We start from the raw sequence: 23,011 nt of genomic DNA, 5'->3' as shown, positions 1-23,011 counted from the left end.
TCTAGCACTGAGAATAGACTGCTGTTTTATCCAAAGAGGAATAAATTGCTGTTATTGTGATGTTAGCCCATCACTTGGCATTGCAATTCAAGTTTTTGTGAGAAAGAAATGTATGATCTAACTGCGACTTGACCTATGCCTTCAGAGATCCATCTAGGTGCTCTAATGGAGCAGAAAAAGTGGTGAATACAAGAACATGCAAACTGATGGTGAAAAATTTGTTTGATGATAGAAGTGAGCAGAGAAGACATCTGAGAGTCGCTGTTTTTATGACAGCTAAGTTTGCTTAACATGCAAAAGGATTCGCCCCCAGTCTCCCACCTATCACTTTAATTGTATCACGCTAAATACACACTTTGGCTCTACTAAAGATAGGAGGATATATAGCTAACCTACTAATGACATTACTGTGAAAGTGGACACAGATGATTCCTTACAGATAAACATCTGAATTTCCACAAAAGGCATTAGAGCATCTCGGGGATGAACCAGGCAAGGAGAGGCTTGGGTTCCCTGCAGAAAAGTCATTCTCTCTTAATCCTAGGTAGCACATATTAAATGTTTACCATACACTTGCATTGCTGCATAGGACTATATATACTTACTTTCAATCAGATAATTGTGTGATTGAGTTTTTAAAAACTCGCCCTGGTTGCCATCTCGTTTTATCAACCATTTATTCAAAATTTCCCTCGAAAGGACCTCTTTTGAAAGAGGCCTGGAGAACAGCAGTAGATTTGAGCCCTGATAAAGGCTCACTTTTCATCCATAGTCAGAGCCTAAATGTGCTCTTCTTGTACCTAAACAGATAATAAGCACTCAGCACACTCCGCCTCCTTGACACAACGCATTGAGACTAATCACACATAATTGGAGAGGAGGAGCAGAGGGCTGGCCATGCTATTGTGTCCAGAGGACAAACGGTCAGTTTATGAGGCTTTGGGCTGATGTAGTCATTGCTTATACATCTATAGGGAAAAAAAACATCCTGTTTAAAAGAAAAAAAGAGAATGGGTGAGAGAGAGAGACAGCAAAACAGAGATGGCAGATTTAATACAATTAATCTGAGGGTGATCTGAAAGATTTGCTTGCTTGCTTTCTTTTTTTAACCAGGAAAGAATCATCATGTTTGCTGGGTTGGCAGATGAAGAATGACCACCACTAAAATAGAACAAAGACCAAGATATTTTCTAAAGGGGGGGTGGGGGTGGGGTGGGAATCGCCAAAAGAAATTCTGTCTCAATGAGAGGGAAAAATATTTGGGTGGCTCTCAAGTCCAATTCAAATCTCACATAGGCCGCTTATACATATTTAAAGACAAAAGTTTGGTGCAGGAAGAGCAACAAGCAGATGGAAAAAAGAGGAGTCCAGGACGGCTGGGGAGTCACGTGGGTGAGGACAGGTGGACCCCGGAACCCACACATGGAATGTTGCAAAGGCAGTTGGGGCCCATGTCCTGAGGGCTTGAAAATCTCAGGGAGCCAACGGCTTACTGCATATTATACCCGTTACAGATTTCTGTTTTTGTGAAAATATTGCCTGTACACTGGATGTTTTCTTTGTCTTTTGAGCAGCTTAATCTTCTATTCATCTTTGGTTAAAATAAGCAGAAGTGGGTAATGAAGGTTTTCTTCATATATATCCTGGTTTTCCTTTTTCAACTGAAAAACAATAATAGAGGAGAAAAGGGTAAGGACACTCCAATTAGGAATTTTCACCAATTTTAAAGTTGAGTAGAAGGAAGACTTCTTACCTAAATATATTGTTCTGAAAAAATAAAGCACAAAAAAGCAACTCAAAGTGGTCCTCAGTGGCAGTGACAAAACAATACTATGTACCAAGTTGGGATTTTTTTTTTTTTTGGTGAGTGGGTAGGGTGTTTTTTCATAAATAGCCAGGCTGCTTTTATGACCTCTGTGGACTCCGAGGTACTTCAGCACAGGGAGAGCTGGGGGCTTGCTCATCTTCACCAGACCAGCCATTTGGCCTAGAAGTTTCTGCTCCTGGTCCTCTCTGCCCCCTGCCAGTGCCCCAGGAATCAGGCCGGCAGGCGTTTCAGATCATTTGGAGACCTGGGCACAAGGGACAGACTGGTGGGGCCTAAGACATTTCAAAGGCTCTCCAGCTGCTTCCTAGGGGTTTCAGTATTAATGATAAGTAATTCAAGAATTGTCTTCTCCGAGGAGGAAAACAGATTCCAACGATTGGAGCAGCAAGCTTCGATACCATTCAGGTGGAGTTCTGAGGGCCTTCCCATGATAGACTCAAAAGTGCAGTGAGAGTTCTCAAATCTAAAGTACACTTTTCCTCATTCAGCTAGAATAATTTTGAGCATCGTATTTCTATTTATTCTAGCAAATAATACATTGCTATTTATAAAGACAGAATTGCTATTTTGCAAGCTGGTGTTTTGGACCCAATTGTTAATTTATTTTTGGATTTATAAGGATCAGAAATAAATATTTCTTTTAATTATACATGGAACCCATTCCTTTATTGTTTCAGATCAGACAAACATCCCACCCCGCCCTCCCCTGAATCTAAATAAATGGCTCCAGCATGACACTTTCCTGCATTCATAGGTCTGGAGCACGTTAACTTGAATCTTTCTAAAGTGCATGTTTCTTCTAAATCATATTCCCAAACTGTGACATGCCCTCACTATTAAGGACAGCAGCAGTGATCCTACTTTTCCTTTTCCGCTGGGGAACATAAAGCCAACGCAGTCTCTACTTTCTAATCCATTTTCCTAAGAACTGATGGTGGTACAATTGCTGAAGTCACTCATTCTGTTTTCTTTGATGGCGTCTGCCCTTTTTACAGATGGTTAGTTGTCTATTTAGAAAGATCCTCATGAATTTTTGTTGCCACCAAAATAACGACAGTGTTACCCCTAAACACACATCTGTCAACATCTCTCGATTTAATCTAATTTTTTAAAATGCCCCAAAAGTGGCTTCCTAAACTTCCCAAACCAAACCCACTATAACCGGGACTACTGACTGTAAATACCTTTGTTGCCAGTTGTCCTAGTGATAGAAGGAGCTCACTGAAATATTTTACAGAGGGAAGAGGGGGCCAAGCTAGCTAAATTCTTCCTCTGGGATTGGGGATAAGGGAAAGTTGATTACTCAGCGTGAGTCAGCTGACCTACTCACTCACAATGCACTAATATAGAGAGGCTCAAATGAGCTCTTTATAAAGTCCCTGAGGTAATATGTGGGATAAATAATTCTTCGGTAAATATGGGTTAGAAATCACTTTTACCTTGGATTCTATGCTGACCTCTGGAGGCCAAAGCAGAGGCTTCCTTGCTCGAAGAGGCCAGGGGCCAGCCCCGTGTTGACTGTGAGTCCTTCCAGCTATAGGAAAGAGCCCACAACCCTCAAAGGCAGCCCTACACCCCAGCACCAGATCATTTCCGAATCCAGGCTGTTCTGTGAGGGTACTTGAACACACACAAAGCTGTTAGGAAATACTGGCTTCGATGGGGGAACGTTATGTGGTTTAAGAGTAATTCCATGTACCCAGGCTGTACTTCTTGGCCCAATTAATAATTATAATTTTAAGAAATAAAAAAGCACCTTGAAAAAAAACAAACAAAAAGCAAATTGTGAATAAAACAATTTTCCAATTTCATAGGTTAAAACAGGGTCTTTGAGGACTGAACTAAATTATATAGCTGCTATTAGTGGCATTATGCTTTACTTCATAATGGGATGTGACATGCTCAGCCTCGCCACAGTGCGAACAGCAGCAGCGGGAGTGAAGTTCAGACTGTTTACCCTTTACAGTATCCACAATTATCAACAGCACACCACACAGATTATAAGAACCAGCCACTTGTAATGTGGCATTTTGAATAGATAAGCAGAAGTGCAATATGGCCGTGCTTTTAACACAATGTACTGACTTCACAGCCGAGCCCAAGCCTTATTTTCACGGCTAAACACAAAAATACAGAAAAGAAACACATGGGTGGTTTTGCAAAAGTTAAAGAAAAAAAAGGAAAAGAAAACTATGGCACGTAAGATTATATTTCAAAGAATATTTGCATGATTGAGAATATTTTTATCAACTCATTTCAAGCCAGCTGTAATCTCTAAGTCAAGTCTCTAGCTTGCTAAACAATTGGCTACCTTAATATCCTAAAGGTTTTGAGCCCTAACATCGGGCAATGCATTTGATTCCTAGCCTGGAGGAGACCAAGAGGTTAGGTGGGAGAGGGAAGTGTGTTCTTTTTCTCCCCGTTGCCTGGACGAACAGAAAGGCAATATTTTAAAAACACGCTACACCTTTGGCTGCCTGGCTCCTGAACACAGTGGCTGCGTGGTGTGGGCACAATTTAACAAAAGCACTGGCAGAAAAGTGCAGAATGGCACCGTTTTGATTACAGGCTTGCTTTTTAACGGAAATAAAATTTCACAGTTAACAATGAGAGGTGAAAAGTTTAAGAGGCAAAGCTGTTCCTCCTGATCATGACTGTTAATCAGCTTCATGGGTGGTTGCCTAAATCTGCAGATTTTTTTTTTTTTTTTTTTTTACCTTGCACTACTGCCAAGATTGTAACTAATTTTTTCCCCTGTTGTAAGAGGAGGGGTGAAAAACTCGGCATAGAAGGCAGCTGTGTATGAGTGACGTGAGGCACTAATGCAGAGGGCAAAATTAAAATTCATGAATCTCTTCACAACCATTTGTGTAACAAGATTAAGACGGGACAGCGGAAAAGAGCGGCATTATCAGGCGTCTTACAGTCCTCCAGCTGGTTACGCTCTATTCCAACACAGTAGGGCTAAGAGGATAACACGCAGCCTGAAGGAAAACGCTGCTCCTCCATTTGGGAGCAGGCTCGTCCCCGGGACCATGGGGGTTTGGCCAGGGATGGAGAGGAAGAAAGCTGATTGCCGCTCAAGATGGAAAACTTTTAAGCCCCGGCTCTCAGCACGCGGCAAACAAAAGCGGCCAGGGTGGAGGATCCCGCCGGCCGCGCCGGCCCCTGCGCATCCCCGGAGCCCCGGGCGCGCGGGCGGGAGGCGGGCAGGGGCCGGAAGGCACCCGGGTGCTGGCTTCGGTCTCCGTCCCCGCGGCCCTGTGATGAGCAGTAGGGCCCGGCGAGGACCAGGGACGCTCCCCACTCTCTGCAGCCGGGCCCGCGGCTCTGTGTCCGGCCTCTGGGCGAGATCCTCTCCGGGCATCGTCCTCTTGCAAAGGAGACCTCCCTGTGCGAGCCAGAGTTGGGTCCTCGGGGCCCCTCTCCGTCCAGTCAGCACACGGTTAAACCCGCTGCTGGAGCAGAAAAGCCGGGCATTCTGTGCTTCTGGTACAGAAGGGACAAGAGGCATTCTTTGGCTAGACGCGGGAGGACAACAAGCCAGCTGAAATTGCCCTCATCATGAAAAATATACATCATGGGTGCTCGTTTATACCATCTAGGTAGGGCACCCCAAGCCTGCAGAATATTCCCCTAGGGTTCTACTTCCTGAGAACAAAATGCAACTCTCACCTGTCACAACAAGAACCAAAAGAGGAGGGGGAACTATTCCTTAGTCCAGTGTCAGCAAGGTGGGGAACTGAACTTTGAAGCAATTATGATGAGATAAACACTAAGGCCACTTCATTATTATGGAAATTTATTTTTGTGCGACCAATCAGACTCTGATTATTTACAGGGTAGTGTGGGTATGGTGCACAAGATAAACCTAAGAGGCATGTTTAGTGATTTATAAAACGTGCCATGCTTAGCAGGGTAGTGTACAACATCGGAAATAAAAAGAGGAGGCTGCTGCCCACTAGGTGCTGACAATCTAAAGTCCTAGACAAAGAAGAGGTGGCTACTAAGGACTTGAACGCCTGGAATGACCCAACACATTTCAGATCTTGCAGGAGGAGACAGAGGGTATCAGGCACCATGCTGACATTTTCTGCTGGTGGAGAAACCCTCACCTTTGCTCTCCTGAGCTATGACTGAGAAACTAAAAGCATTTGTCCTTCGAGGGGGAAAGTGAATGACATGACATGAAGCAACCGTCAGCTGATCCCTGTAGCTCTAGCCCCACCCTGGAGAGAAGGCCAGTTTTCATCCCTTTGTGTAGAAGAGCCCAGGGGGCCAGGAGAGACCCTTCCCTGACCAGGTAAAACCCTCAAAGCCATTCCTTTTGTTCTGGAGAGGAGTTGAAAAAGGGAGAACATCATTCTAGAGGCAGGTAAGATTTGAATAACATGCCATTCTGTTTTTATTTTCTGATTGTAAGCCAAAGGACCTGATTCCACCAGTGAGGGGAAGTGATTTAACCCTTTCAGTTCACAAAGCATCATTTTTTTTCCCCCCAGGAGCTTACATGGAGCCCTGGAGACCCAAAGAAATGAACCCATTTCCAGAAAATGAAGATTTCCTTTTTATTGCTTAGAAGATCAGATCCACTTTGCATATAATTTTTCAAAAGTCAACACACTTCTACATTATATCATAGTCCTGGGTAATAAAGAATGCTATTCACATTTTCCCAGGAGAAAAATAAGGTCAAGGCTTTACTTTTCTGTGGTCACGACTTGCAAAATTGACAAGTCAAAGTCTGTTGCCAAGGTTAGACTTGCTCAGAGAAGGGAGCTTTCTGTACCACACAAAATTACAGACGAAATACATGTTATTCTAGTAACTGTGATATGTATTAGCAAACGTGAGATTCCTAAAAAGTTTTCGGTGGAACACTGGCCTCTCAGTGTCCTATATTGCTCTATACCTATAAATAATAAAAAGGCTGATAACATTGCTTTATGTAAGCAAGCTTAGAATCACTCTCAGATAAGTGCTTTTGACCTAAATCTTGTAGTGCCTCGATCTGACATATAACCCCACAACTGTGAAATTCTGTGAGATTTAACAGTCTCAAACTGCCAACTGACCCAGCCATAAAGCAAGCAGAGATAAAGATTTACAGTCTAACATGATACAATTAGACATTCACCTTCTATTTATTTCAGTGCAGCTAAGCATTTAACCTACTTAAAAGCTGAAGGTTTTTCATTAAAATATAAATGCTTGTTTATCATTCATTCTATGCCACCTCCCCTGTATCCTACAAATTAGTCTATTATGAATGAAGAGATTAGTTAGTTTCAGAGAAAGGAGTAAACAGGAATGGTTTCTGTACAATCCTTTTAGACATGCAAAGATAAAAGATGGCTTTGCCGTACAAAATAATCAGATACAAATAGCTGTTCAGAAGCAGCACACCTAAGGAGTCCTTTAATCAAATATTTAGGTTACCTGCCAAAAAGACCATGATCTCTTCAAAATGCAATGCGGATTAAAGTGTTATCTAACACAGGCAGAAAACTAACCTTGGAGTGGAAGTTTGAAATGTGTTCATCATAATTTTCATGTCTTTGGATAGAGAAACCAGTTTTTTCAGCTAGATTGCAAAACTGGTTTAAAGTATTCCCTCGGCGTGGGGCGAATACCATTGCTTTCCCCTAGAACGTGAAAAAGGAAATACACACATTTTAAAACTGGAAGGCAACCAAACATAACAGACATCGGTCAAAGCATTTAATTGTACTGTTCTCAGGTAGAAAACTCATTTGTCTTGAGATGTCCACACAGGATGGGCATCCACAGTGAGAATAATTTCAAGGACAGATATACATCAAATAAGAAAAAAAAAAGTCATTTAAATGGTGAGTTGCTATGTTTTATCATTTTCAAACAATGCATGTAATAAACAATATGGAACTCAACACTGGTTTTCTGTACAATACATACCTCTCTTGGGTCCACTGGTTTAAACCATCAACTAGATTTTAGAATAATGGGTCCAGGGCAGTGCCACCCACCTTGTGACTCCTTAGCAGCTGCCAACACATCTGCAACACAGCTCCAGAGCATGTGGCCACAGATGCCTGTAAATGTTAGTTTACTGTGCCCTGGAAATTCAGTACCAAGAAATCCTCCACAGAGATAAGTAACCACAATCCATTTCAGTTCTGCCACCAGCCTTTTCTGTGACCATGCTGCCAGAGACAGAGCTACAGGATCTTGATTTCCAACTTCATTGAATCCTTCATAAGCGTCATCATTATGGCAAAGCAGTTCCTCAAAGTTATTCAAGTGACTACTTTTTTTTTTTTTAATAAATTTATTTATTTATTTATTTATGGCTGCGCTTGGGTCTTCGTTGCTGCGCGCGGGCTTTCTCCAGTTGCGGCGAGTGTGGGCTACTCTTCATTGCGGTGCGCGGGCTTCTCATTGCGGTGGCTTCTCTTTGTTGCGGAGCACGCGCTCTAGGCACGTGGGCTTCAGTAGTTGTGGCACGCGGGCTCAGCAGTTGTGGCTCATGGGCTCTAGAGCGCTGGCTCAGTAGTTGTGGCCCACAGGTTTAGTTGCTCCGCGGCACATGGGATCTTCCCGGACCAGGGCTCGAACCCGTGTCCCCTGCATTGGCAGGCGGATTCTTAACCACTGCACGACCAGAGAAGTCCCCTCAAGTGATTACTTTTCAAAGGAAGTGGTAAAATGAGGGCAATCAAGCTTTTCTAAATAAACTGCACAATCTTATCAGATTGTTGTAGTGGGGAGAATGGGAGGACTTGAATAAAGTATATACTGGATTTCAGAAGACTCTCTGACATGAAACTCTACAGCAACCATTTGCTAACTACTAGGTGCATGTGAGCTTTTCTTCTCCCTTTTAGATGTGCACAGAATGGCTAAACTTCAGAATCTTCTTCTTCCTTTTATTTGTTTAAAAGGTGACTGTATGTGTCTGTTAATTTCAGGGTTGTACTTCACCTCTATGAAATACCACTTCAGGTTTTGAGGGAATCATGAAAATATATCCCCGTTTCTTTTTTTTTTTTTAATAAATTTATTTATTTTATTTATTTATGGCTGCGTTGGGTCTTCATTGTGGTGCGTGGGCTTCTCATTGTGGTGGCTTCTCTTGTTGTGGAGCATGGCCTCTAGGTGCTCTGGCTTCAGCAGTTGTGGCTCGTGGGCTCTAGAGCACAGGCTCAGTAGTTGTGACGCACGGACTTAGTTGCTCCGCAGCATGTGGGATCTTCCCGGACCAGGGCTTGAACCCGTGTCCCCTCCATTGGCAGGCAGATTCTTAACCACTGCGCCACCAGGGAAGTCCCTATCCCAGTTTCTTTTGAAAATTGGTTTACCATTCATACCTGCCAACTGTCTATTGAGCATCTGGGACGTAGCAGACACTGGGATAAGTGCTCTATATACATCCTCTCCTTTAGTCTTCAAACAACCCAACAAGGTAGAGATTTTCAGCTCCACTTTACAGAATGCTCAGAAAGGTTGAATCACTGGCCAAGATGACACACCAGTAAATGATTGGAAACTGACCTGACTCCAATGCCAATGCTCTTTCCACTACACGACATTGCCTTCTTATTAGTAATAGTGATAATAATAATAAATAATAAAAGCTACCACTTTGCTAGGTGCTTCACAAGCCTTCCCTTTAATCCCCTCAACAGTTTTCTCAACAACGTTGTATGGTAGACATTACATTTTACAGATGATTAAACGTGCAGTGAAGGATTTGAAGAAGAAGGAACCGTGTGGCAGAAAGGGGTCTGGACTTAAAGGGGATCTCCACCATTAAACACAGTGTCACCTCAGGAAAATCAGGAAAAAAAAGTCATAGAACTGCTGAACTAGAAGGGACCTTGGAGATGACATGAGTCCAATCTCCTCATTTTTTCAGATAAGAAACCCAAGTTATCTTAGCTGACCCACTGAGTTTTCTCACCCATTAAGTGGGAAGAACAAAGCCTCCCTTGCCTTCCACCCCCGACCCCGAGCAAGTTGTGAGGGTAAAACGAGGCATTGAATGTGAAAATAATTTGAGAAACAAGTTTATATAGATGTAAGAAAGACTAGGAGCATCTACACCACCTAACAGAGCTATAAAAATTCTATCAACTCCCTCTCCTTCTCTCTTCCCCTCATTTAGCTGCAAGAAAACACATTGATACACTGTCCTGGACATCAAGTGTGTTTTCATACTGTGTTTACATAGACATGTATACACTCAGGCACATAATTACAGCAGCACCAATCATGCCAGTAAACTTAAGGTTCTGTCAGCTTTTCCAATATTAATTGCTATTTTCAGGCGGTTTTCAAACTTAGCAGCAAAAATTCATTTTGATGTGAAACTAGATATAATACATGGTCTCAGCAGGGGAGCAGAAGTCTCCATTAAAAAAAAAGAGGGAACACTAGTAGGTCATTCTAGTCTTTCTAAGAGCTGATTGCCATTCTGGACTTTTGAATAATGGAAGTCATTTTATTTTAAAGTCACCTGCAAAAGTTGTCTTACATTACAATCAAAGAGTTGATTTTTAACAGCTATTATCTAAATTATATATCATAATGTTTACAGGACTAAGGGGTTGTGGTTGGGTTGATGTTTGCATTCACAAAACACATGCTGCCCTCACCCCAGCCCTTTGTTGGTTAGGGTGAGCTGTAAGGTGACTGCAATTGAGCTTGTGTCTCAGTTTACCTGTCCTTCTGTACCCACCGCACCTAAAACAGCCATCCTTCCCCATCCCTCCCCACCCACTCTCCCTGCTCTAGTTGTGTCCTTAGCCCTCATCACCACTGGCACACATCATAACCTTGTTTGTTATTGCCCGTCTCCTCCGGCTAGAATGTATGCTCCATGACAATGGGATCTTCTAATGTTTCATTCACTGCATTTTCTCAGTGCCTAGCACAGAGTAGGCGATCAATATTTGTTGAGAGAATAAACTAAATCCAGATATTGAATAATCTGAAAAACACAAGTCTCTGGGAATTCGAAGGCCACGTTCTATTGCTTATTCTTTAGAAAAGATTTTCTCCAAGAAGCTTTTACAGAGTCAGCGGCTATAATGGGATTTCAGAGGGCAGCTTTCTGTGCACAATACTGTCCCCACAAGAAAGGGAAAGAGCGAGCAGTAGTTTTAATCCTTAATTACTCAGTTATGAGTTTCAAAATGTTTTCTTTTTCATTTCATTGAATGCAGACACCTTTCAGATGTGGATTAATATTTAGGAGGGACAATAGGACATCATCCATTCATTCAATAAGCATCCACTGAGCCCTACTGAGTGCCAGCATCTGCCCCATAATGAACGGTTTTAGAAGCCCCCCATATCCCCAGTGGAGCAGGACACTTTGTCCGGTACAGTCAGAGGAATACATCTTACAATTTAGGCTGCAAAAATCAAAACAAGAAAAAGAATATAGATTTCAAATTAGCCCATCACTTTAGAAAAATTATTTTCAATTTACCAAAGCACAAATTTCTAAGCATTCACAGTCACAGAATCATTTTAAACTCAGAATGAACACTCAGTTGAATGTAAAATTTTGACTGATGAGCAGAAATTTGAGAGAATTCATTTATCCCTGGAGAGGAGAGAGGAGTAGTTCCACAAAACAACAATGATATTGTTTACATCGTAAGCTCAGTTGTTATTTTGCTAGACTAATCTATACTCATATATTAAAGGGTGTGCACGTCTGGAAAAAATAAGTCTTCTTCAGACTTATTTTACAAGGAATATGCTATGCCTTTTTCATTTCCAGGCAATAAACTATTAAATACCAATTACATGTTTAAGCTTGTGTTTATTTTCTAACCATTTCTTTACCTGGTTTCTGAGATGCTGCCTTTGTCTGCTTTCTCCCCTACATTTCCCTCAGTCTCTCAGTCCCCGACCCTGGCTTCTTTTTTTCCACCTGTCCTTTCACTGTCAGTAGTCCCCAGGGCTCTGCCTACTTTTTCTTCATGTTTTATACAGTTCTAGGCGATTGTACTGAAGTCCACAACTTCAAATATCAATTATGCATCAAAAACTCCCAAGTACATAACTGCAGCATTCACCATTGTCCAGGGCCCACACCCAGATTTTCAGGTGCCTACTAGAGCTCTCCATGGGGATGTTCTGAAAGTACCTTTAACCCATTCTGTCTAAAATGGAACTCAATATCCTTGGTCCAAACCTCTACACTTCCCAGGGCACTACCCACTCACCCATCCAGCCAGCCAGCCATCCATCCACCCATCCTTCTCTCTCTCTGTCTCTCTGTCTCTCTCTCTCTCTCACACACACACACACACACACAGCTGAATACCTATTAAGTATGCCAAACAATTCTATACCCTTCACCTTCAAAATGAAACTGGAAACCAGGAAATCGTGACATTGCCTTTTAAAACCCTTGTACCTTATTCTATCCCCAGGGAGAAACTCCAGAAATGTTTGTTGAAGGAACCTGTCAGTGAACACCCATTCAGTTCCCTCTTCTCCGTCTTTAGGCCTTCACTAGCTCCTAACTGAACAATTCTAGGTAGAAGTTGGTCCACGGTAGACCCATGAAGAGCCTTGCTGCTTTCAAGCTCTTTCTTATTCCAAACCAGCTTTTATGCTGGCTGGAGTGATCTTTCTAGGACCAATACACTGCTCAAAAATGGCTCTCTATCTCCATTTCAATGGCTCTCTATGACCCACATAATAAAGTCCCGTCTCTCCATCATCATGTTCTCAGCCTTTCTTAAAGTGGTACCCAAACTAACTCTTTAACTTCATCCCTCACCCCTCCCCAACCCTAACCCCAAACCACACAGACACTCTTATACTCCAACCAGAGCAAACTCCTGCAAACACAACATGCTTTTTCTTACTCTCCACCTGTGAGCACTGTTCCCTCCACCAGGGATGCTACTTTCTAGTCTCCTTCCTCTGAGGCTTAGAATGGCCTTCTTACTATTCAAGAACAAAGTTAAATACTGCTGCCTCTAGGGAACCCTTCCTCAGGCAGTTAGTTACTCTTCGTGCTGTATCCCTAGTACCTACCATATAGCATTATAATTCCAAGGAGCTTGTGCATTAATCTGCCCTGGTAAACAGTGAGATTCTCAAAGTGCTCATTATTCCTATTTATACCCCACAATCCCCAGCACAGTGCGAGGCTCAACAAATGTTTGTTGAATCAAGACAGAGTTCAAATCTCTGAGTATCTCACGTTCTATAGAAGATGTAAATTAGAAAAAAATCATACAACAAAGAAAAACAGCACCAGGCCCTATATGATCAAGTGCTGGGCTGTTATAAGCCATTTTGCACTGTCCACTGTAATTTCATCTGTGTGTATGTTACATCTCCATGACCACATTATAAATTCCTCAGGGGCAGAGACTCAGCACTGGATAAACACCTGGGTGGACTTCCAAGAAGAACTTCTAAGGGCTAGGCTCTTGTTCTGAGGGTCTTAAAAACCATCTGGGGACTCTCTATTCCTATACCTGGAGGGCCAGTTATGGAGGAACACAGCTTCTCCCCAAGAACAGAGGAGGATTTGTTGGGCCTCTGACCCAGCAAGCAGACAGGAACCAAGGGTCCTTCAGCACCATCTCAGTTCATGCCACTGAACCCACACTCACAAGGCACTTCCCTGAGATAAGCAAAAACAGAGGTTTGTACAGATGGGTGCAGAGATGCTAGATTTTTTAAAAGATGAGGAAATATGTCAGTAAAAAGAAAGTGCTCTTCTAAAATGAGAGTCCATGATTTACTTTTATAGCACGGCTGGCATGTAGTCAGGACTCCAGGAATTTGGCAGTTACTTAGGGCAGCTTCTACAGAAGGTTAAATGAATTCCACAGTGATATTTTTGAATTCTTGCCAATGGTTAGCAGCTGTTAACAAGCTGGAGGTCTGTCCATATTGCATCCCCATCCATCTCCTCATGGTCCTGAGTAAACTCACACTAACTGGCTTGGCTCCCCCCCTTCCACCCAAAGCCATTTCAGAGGAATATTAGTAGATGCCATTTGTTGCTTGTCACTTCTGGACTGAAATTCAACTTGTAGGCTTGTGTGGCTGTATTTGAAATTACATCTGGATCCTCTGATATCAGACATGGCTGATGGTCTTTAAGGAACACAGCAATAGGGGGTTACCTGTCAGCAACAAGAAGCCACTCACCAGAGGGAAAGAGGTGGGGGAGGGGAGGGACATGTTGTTTCTTGGAATGAGTAAAATGTGCTGATTTCATTCCTTTTTAAGATCTTTTCTTTTCCTCTTGTAAGTTTGCTAGAGAGTCCCTTGTAGCATTCTGGCAGGAGTCAGATGTTTTTACAGTGTCTCTCAACCAGTAAGTTGAGGAAAGTTTCCATCTGGGACAGGTAACAATCATTTCCTCCTGACATTTGGGGCTTCCTGTAATGACTTTCCAGGCATGGGTGCCCGTTTGCCTGAGGTTCTAGGCTCAGCCCTGGGATCTGATATTGTTCCTGGTCAAGCCAGGAGCCCACCCTGGTGGCTAAGCTCTCTCTGAGGGCCTGTGCCCACCTTATCCACGACCCCCAATATAAAAGCTGAAAAGCAAGGGGAACCCTCCCCTCCCTCTACTTTCTTTGCTTCTGGATCCTCTGACTCCAGACAGCAGAGCTGCCTTAGCTAGAAACCAAGGAACCATACTCCCCAGTAATGGCAGAATCCATTTCTTCCCAAGCTTGACACCTGAACCTTTGTGTTGCAATGATTTCATTCTGGCCACTTAGTATAATTTCTCTCACCTTACTCGGTAGGGTTATCTGTACTAAAAAGTGTCATCTTCATCCAGGTAGACAATCCCCCAGACCTCTGCAGAGCCTGCAGCAGGTATTCAGGACACGGGTGCAGGGAACTGCAGCAGGCCCAGTTATGTGTAGAAATCGTCCAAGTCCAGGTCAAGAAAAAAAATTTTCCCCTCCTGCCAACCATTTCTCTGAGAACAGTTTTTGTGAAGAGCCCCCTACATTCTATACTCATCACAGCTGGAAAGTCTCTCTAGTTCTTCAAGGTAATAAGAGCAAACACATATTCATTCAGAGTCAATCATGTGCTAAAGCTTTCCAATGCACTAGCTTGTTTACTCCCCATTTTACAGACGAGAAACTGAGGCTCTGAGAGATGAATCCAGTAAGTGGCTAGATAGTAAGAACGACTTAAGTTTTGTATGCAGGTATTTCTGACTCCACCCACTGATACTTTGCATTCAGAAACTGGGCCCTCCTATGAATTCGAAGCATTTGGCCAAAGTGCAGTTTTTGCTGAGCACCCTGAGAACTTGTTTTGTCTCCATTGAGTCTGCTGAGCCCTGAATTACCAAGAACTCAGGATCCACCAGTGCACCTGCCCAGGTTGTTTCTCTGTGGGCCTCCTATGGCACCTTTAGCCTCTGGGCCTCAAAACCATGGAGGAGTGGTCTCGGCTCAAGAAAACATTACAGCATCTCAAATTGTAATAGACTAAAACCTTTAGTGTTATCTTAGTCTTGGACTGGGACTTCCACACACAGACACTCATCAGGGGGAGGTCCTTCGGAAGCAGGACAAGAGCCCTGAGAGCTAAGAAGGAGAAGAGTGCAGTTATCCGCTGGGTGCCCCCGAGCCCTGGGAACCCTTCCAGCCCGCTGGCATGGGATACAGAGCTGCTGCTCTTCCCTGCTGAGTCCAGGTGACCCTTCCTGGGTCCATCTGGGTGGAGGCCCAGCGAGTGCAAGGGCCCTGCCTCCCCACACCTCCCAATGGGGATGGGATCCCTGGGTGGGAACTTCAGTGTGTCCATGTGCCATCCACAACTGGGATTCCCCCCTTAGGGTGGACCCCTGACCCCTTAGACTAGACCACCCAGCAGTCTGAGCAGGGCTGCAGGACAGGAGGGGCCTAAGCGAGGTCCCCTCCTCTCATTTCTAATGCTGCATTTTCATGTGGGCCCCTCTGATTTGGCCTCCCCTCTCCTCACAGAGCATGAGTAAGTACTGCCCACTCTAGGGCCCTGCCACATCCTTCTCCGAGTTAAGGGTGAGTACCAGCTGTCAGTAGGAGCACTGCTGTCCTCGGAGGAGGCCGCTGTGTGGAGCCACACTTCAGACTAGGGGGAGCGTCGTTCAGAGTTTAACAGAGGGTGCAGGAGAGCTGCTAGACGTTCCAGTTCAATCTCCATTTAGATCTATTCATAGCTTGGGCAGTTTTCTATTGGAAATCGTTCTCATGATTTACAATAGATCCTACGTAAATCATGCAAATCTGCTGCAAAATGGAGTATTTGTCACAAATAGGCTTTGAAGGGGTGTTGGTGATGAGTGAAGTACTGTTTGTGCACTGTGAGATCCAGGAGTCCTTGAAATGGTGTTGACGTATGATAGGATTCCTAGAAGCCTTTACGTCCAAGAATCTCTGTCCCCTCTCTGAAAATCCTGATCTTGCAAATGCTCGTGAGAACCACCCAAGGCTAATGGGGGGATGAAGAGGCCCCCAATTCCTTCTGCCCTCAACTTGGGCTGCTCACTCAACCACGACAGCTGCCATTGATAGCTTGGTGCATGCCCCTTCCTTGCCTCCAGACCTACTACCCACCTCACAGAGGGAATTGAGAAGGCCAATTTAATTTAATTGATTACCACTTACAAAGCTGTGGTTACTCCTCTGAGAGGTCTATTTAAAGTTTCTGAGGTATATAGAGATAACAAAATAAAAAGCAACAGTGTAAGGCAAAAGATGATTATCAAATTGCTCTGGGAACCTTCAATGTGAAAAAGATATAAAAGAAAGATTGAAAGGTATTAGTCTATAAGTCTCACTGAGGTCAGAAGACTAGAGCAAACCTTCTTTTTTAAAAGAAGAGATAAAACTTTAGAAAATACTTCACACACACATACACACTATCGTCCTTTCTCAGATAAATGTGAGTTCCTGTCTTAGACTACTTTAACATTGTTAACCTATTTTAAATTCCTCTGGCACAGCAAGAGTCTTACACAGTTATAAGATTTTTTTTTAAAATGCATGAGCTTTAAACTTGTTTTCTTACTTTAAATAGATGTATATTAACTCTCCGTTTAGGCTGCAGGACCTCCTAGCATAGTATAACAGCCCAAAAAAATAAGAGTGGATAAAAACTCTGTAATTTACTCACAGGCATAAATGGATATATAAATGTAAAAATGTGCACAATATTTTACGCCATGCTTGGCTTCATTGTGACCTAATGTTTATAATATGTAAATAATGGCTTCCTTTTAAAGCAAAGAACAGATTAATATACAGATTCATCTGAAGCCCCTTTATTTAATATAAACAGAAATAAAAAGAAAAATGTTCTTTTGCAATAAATAACCAATGACAAAGGTAACCATTGAAGGGATTTAAAATGACAGAAGTCAACAGAAAACTTTCAATATCATACTTCTACTTTAATATGAAGATATTGTTATCAAAGGAAAAGACTCAAGAAATTCTTTGATAAAAATAATCTCACACTATCTTTGAAGTGGTTTCATTTATTTTACTACCCACTGTGTTCCTTATCAGAAGGCCAAGGGTAAGAAGTTCCCTAGTTATGATTAGGAAAGAATCTGATAGATCAGAAGACCCAATTGAAGTTGGACATAATAAGTATTAAAGTATTACATGACATTAATCCTGCCATTCCATTACTCTCTCCATCTTTGTGCACAGACTAATTATTCTGAAGCCAGTGTTCAGGAGAAAACAGAAACATACTTACCCCGGGCTGGAGTAATCTCTTTATTGCATCAACAAGGCTGGCTCTGTACTGGTCCAGAAACAGGCTGACATTGAGAAGAGAGCAGAATCCAGATTAAACTGGGTTTTCAAGTCTAATGATACTAATGGAGATCAAGACTAATTACACATGTTTACTCAACACTAAAAAAGAGAAATGTTTCCTTCCATTCGAGTGTCTCACTGGAATAAAAAAAAGATACTGTGGTCAGTGTTATCCAACCAAAGTCAAGTCATCAACATGCGATGGGCCACGATTCAACACGACTGGCCATGTGTTAGTGTGAAAGGGACAGTTTCTAAGCTGCTGTTTGGGGAAATCATCTGGTGGAGATGAAGCTCTCCCAACACTTGTCTGTAGACCTGTGCCCTCTGCCCACCGAGGGTGCTGTGAGGCCACCCTCCAAAAACAAACTACCAGCCCTATTACACACCAACCACAAAACAGCTCTCAGGTGGGGATGGTTTTTAGTGACTAGCAACAGCACTGAGGTTACAGCCAACAAGTGACCTAGGAGTAAACAAAGACCAGGTTTAGGCAGTGTGTGCCAGAAACCGTGGCAACTCTGGATTTCCCCCCTTGATCTCCATGTTGATTTTTTTCCAGTTCATGTGATTTTTCATTTTTCTTTTCTGGTTTGAGAATTTCTCTTGTTGCTCTGTCACCTCTTTGGCTGGATCAGTCTGACCCTGTCTTCACCAGGCCTTATCCTGGAAGTTTAGGACAGAGTTTCCTTATCCAGGACTTGCAGGCTAGAACACTGGGTGGCCTTGTGCATCAGCTATCCCATGAGGGGCCTAAGCAAAGCCTCTACTCCCGTTTCAAATGCTGTAGTTTGGTGTGGGTCCCTCTGATTTGGCCTCCCGCTCCCCAAATAGCATGGCTAATTACCACCTACTCTGGGGCCCTGCGTCGTCCTCCTCCGAGCTAAGGATGAGTATCAGCTGTCAGTAGGAGCGCTGCTGGTGGAGCCACACTTCAGACAAGGGGAGAGCATAGTTCAGGGTTTCCTAGGCTCTGGCTCTGACCTTTCTGCTATGTGACCTTGGGCAAGTCACTTCATCTGAGGCCTCAGTTTTCCTGTCAATAAGGGCCCACCTCTGTGGCTGCGGTGGGCATCAAATGAATGATATATGTTGGTTGATGAATATTTGTTGATGACCTGCTGTATACTAGGGGTTGTTTCAGGCCTTGGAGATAAGCTGTGAATAAGACGAAGTTCCCATCCTCAAGGAGCTTCCAGTCTGTATTCATTTCTGCGTCACTAGGTCTGGCCCAGCATACACACAGAGAGGGTGCTCAATGAAGAGTTACTTACTGCCCAACTGGCAGATCAACACAGTCCTTGAAATGGAGGAGCTTACATAGGGTGGGTTTCAATGACTCTAAAACAGGCTGTACACACTCCTTCACTGGTCTTGCTAGGGAGGAATCAGCATTTAGGTAGGATGTTTCACCAAGCCAGGTTCTCTCCTAAGTCTCTCACTTAAGAGGAGTGGGGAGAGCGGCTTATAAGACGTTTCCAAGAAGTCAGTGCTTGGCTTTCACCATGACATGCTTAGTGGAAGTTTCTTCTATAAAGTTCTGCTTTGAGCAATGGAAAAAGAATCCTCTTAAGGTGAGCTAGAAATGATCTCTAGAATGGGAAACTATCCATCAGGATAATCAGGATAACCTGATTATTACCCATGGGAAAATTTCTTTTTTATTTTTTATTTTTTTTATTTTTTTTTGAAAATTTCTTATTGTTCCAGAAAACTGTGCACTTAAATCTTAGAGCACAAAATGTGTCTAATTCGAATGCTACAAAAATTTGCCTTTTAGTCATATTAATCAGTGGTTAATAACCAGTAAGGATGGATAAGAAAGGAATCGAATTGTATTTAAGTGTTTTGAAATTTTCTCTTCAGGACTGTATACCTTATTGTTTAGTGAGGTAATACTATCTTAAATGTTAATAATTAAGTTTTTTTTTTTTTTTTTTTTTTAAAGAAGACTGCCACTTTGAGAAAATACCTCTGTCAGTTACTTGGGTCTACAGGAGACCTGGCTGGTTGGGATACATAGCACCAAGCAAAAGACCATTCTCAGTTTATACCTGTGCATCCTAAGAGCCGGTAAGATTGTTAGAGATAAATAATCAACAACTTAAAAGCTGAGCTTAAAACATAACCATATGAGGGGAGGGGGAAATAAATTAGGAGTTTGGGATTAACATATACACACTGCTACATAAAAAAATAGATAAACAATAAGGACCTACTATATAGCATAGGGAACTATACTCAACATCTTATAATAACCTATAATGGAAAAGAATCTGAAAAAGAATATATATATATATGTATATATAAATAACTGAATCACTTTGCTGTACCCTCGAAACTAACACAACATTGTAAATTAACTATACTTCAATAAAAAAAGCATAACCTAATATAGTACTATTTCTACTTAATGTTGGCAATGGTGACAAAAATATTAACCTCACAGCTCACTAGAAAATGCAGCTTAACACACAGCACACATTCAAAACACAGTTATTTGAAAGCTAATGCTGTCTACTCCATCACTGCAAGTCAAATTTCCCAAAAGTAATTTCTGTAGTTCTCTAATAGGTCTTTATTCCAAGCAAGCTCACCTTTCTACTTAGCTCTGGTGCAGAATTTATAACGCTTAGTAGGATACATCCTATCAGCAATTTCAACGTGCTTTAGTGGGAGTGATATACAATCTCCTGAAAATTCACCCCTTAAATAAGTCCTAATGGGCTCAGAGAACAGCAGTAGCTTAAGTGGATCTATTAAAAAAGGCTGAGTGGGTCAGTGATTGGGATGAAGATACCATTTCAACTCTCCAGTTACTGATCAGAATACATCGACAGTCGGTCTAGTTTGGCCATCAAACACACACATACACACACGCACACACACACACACACACACACACCCCTCTATATAATTCACTTGTGGAGTCAACGCTTGCTCTGTTCCACTGATCTGAATCACAGATTATACGACAAAGGAAAGGTGCCAGGCCATTTTCATCGCCTCCCTTAGAATCAGTCAGGATTTTCTGCAGAGCACAGAGACGCTCCAGCTCCTCTCATAGGGAGATTAATTAGTGCAGAGAACAAGGAGACATTTCTGTCAGCATCCACAGAGAGGAAGACCTCTATGTAATTTTCACGGTGAAATATGCTCAGTTAAATTCACTGTTTTAAATTTAACTTTCAGCAGACCGAATGGCCTCTATCGGTCTTTAGCAACTGATTGCTGGGGGAGCCGTATTCTGATCTCGCTTGGTGCCACCCCTTAGGTGCGAGATCTTTGACAATCTGTCTGTCTTCTCCGGGACTGAGTTTCCTCAGGTGTGAGGTAAGAGGGCTGACTACATTTGCGTTAAAGATCTTTTCAGGTGGAAAGGTCTGTGAGTTGTGATTTAGAACTACCTATGATCACAGCATCTGGAAGAAAACAAAGAAATCCTAGAGCCTATTTTGAGAAAAAAAATTTTTTCTTCACAAAACCCAAACTTTTTTCATCATTTAAAGTAAACATGATAGAAAATAAAAACAATCCACTGTATATAGTTAGTATAAAAATGCTGGGAGAGCAAGTGAAGTGATGTACCTTCCCCATTTCTTCCCAAAGTCTCAGGCTGGAGGCATGCAGATGAGGTGCTCACCGTTCTGCAGACTTAGCCCCATGTGTCTGGCTAGGGGTGGCGTTTCAGACTTGCTTTCCAAGCCTTTAGAGAATCCAAATGTGCAGAATCCTTTTTTTTTTTTTTAATTTACAGAATCATTTTTATTTTTGCAGAGCTACAGTAAACTGGAAAGCCATCAAACACTGAATGGAAGTGTTCACTGGATAAAAAGCATCTTACTACCAGACTCTCAGAATATTGTGATTGAACAGAAGTCTGGAAAGGCAAGTTTAAAATTAACAATCACTCGCTATTCTAAACTCAGCAAGGACCGGGCTGGATTGCATTCCAGCAGAAAGGAACTCTTATATTAAATTCAACATTAAACAAGTCAACCAAGGAATTTAATAGGAGGGTTTTTTTTCTACACCTGTGGTTAAATATTCTAATATTTTGATATTTGTCAACAGCATCCATTTGCAGGTATGACTGTACCTTGAGTTTTCCTTCTGTTTATTTCAAAGTGGACATTTTACAAGTTACTTAGGAACTGTTGAACCATGAAACTATATTTCATTGTCAAAAATGCTGAATGGAGAAATAACGACTAGCTTTCAGTGTGCCTCTTTATTTTATAATCTAGTTGAGCTACTAAATTTAGATGTGAACTAAGAGACTGTCTCTTCTGGGAAATGAGTTATTTCCCCCATTGCCTACAGGTTTATGAATGTTTGAATGTAAATATATGAATATCTGAATGATTTAACAACATAAACATATCGCTGCTCATTGTAATCATGTGCATTTTACTTGAACCACAATGTGGGTTTGGAATAGGTTTGTGAATAGAGCTTGTTTTCATGTAAATGGGATCAAGCAGTACCACTGGTTAGCTATTCAGGGAAGCAGACAATGCCACCCTTGCTGGAAATGCTTCAGTAAGAATTTAATCCATGTACCTAATATTTGAACTCCAACTCTTGCTTCATATGCCTGTGGCCTAATCCAGATCTCATTGACTGACAAGGACTCAAGGATGGTGTGAGACTTAACGTGATCTATTTATGTGTGGCACCTATTTCTGGCACTGACTATTTCAGGTTTCATCTTGGAGGTAGTGTCTAAAGAGAGCTTTCTTTTCCTCCTCTGTGACATTCTTTAAAAAAAAAAATAGCAGCATGGTCTGCCTGCCTGCCTGCCTGCCCCTAGAAGCAGCATCCGTGCAATAACTCTGACAGAGAAACATCAATCCTACAGGACATAAAGAACACATGGAATCCTGGGCTTCCCTGCTATATGCACAACATGTATATTATGAACATCGTTGTACTTTCTAAGTTTCTGAGCAGCTTACCCATCCCTGTGAATATGAAGACAGACCATTACCAAAGCATTTCTTTTGGAAATAATATCAGCATCGCAGTGAGAGTAGCTTAATGTTTCACATTTACAAATGGGAAATTATAAACAGGCTGACATTCTGGCACTGACAACACCGGAGGAAAAGAAAACTTAACAATTCATGCATAGAAAAGCCATTTATAAAATGAAACTTGGTGTATTTAGTTCATTTGAATACATAAATTCTCAATAGCGACTAGATGTGTATTTATGTATATGGTATGTGTGTGTGTGTGTACGTATAACATTGTATTATTATGTTATGTATTTGTAATGAAAGCCTTAACTGAATATGCATTATGTATATCAGTTGTACAGGATCCTGTTGTTGGCTAGGGAAAAAAGACTATTTTTCAAACATGTTGTGTGGCTATTTTT

General features: G+C 42.1%; 1 protein-coding gene across 2 annotated transcripts in view; it reads right to left on the bottom strand.

Moving 5' to 3' along the window:
- Nucleotides 1-982: 982 nt before the first annotated feature.
- The window catches only part of CAMKMT (calmodulin-lysine N-methyltransferase), a 399,695-nt gene continuing 377,666 nt past the window's right edge, over nt 983-23,011 (bottom strand). For both annotated transcript variants that reach the window (XM_061210698.1, XM_061210699.1), the window contains 3 exons: nt 17,567-17,630; nt 7,342-7,473; nt 983-1,661 (listed from right to left, as the gene is read on the bottom strand). In XM_061210698.1, coding sequence (XP_061066681.1) covers nt 1,584-1,661; nt 7,342-7,473; nt 17,567-17,630 — 274 coding nt within the window. In that variant the 3' untranslated portion in view covers nt 983-1,583. The remainder of the gene's footprint in view (nt 1,662-7,341; nt 7,474-17,566; nt 17,631-23,011) is intronic.

Source organism: Eubalaena glacialis, chromosome 14, assembly GCF_028564815.1.
Source record: "Eubalaena glacialis isolate mEubGla1 chromosome 14, mEubGla1.1.hap2.+ XY, whole genome shotgun sequence".
Taxonomy (NCBI): domain Eukaryota; kingdom Metazoa; phylum Chordata; class Mammalia; order Artiodactyla; family Balaenidae; genus Eubalaena; species Eubalaena glacialis.
This window is presented reverse-complemented; position numbering and strand designations above follow the sequence as displayed.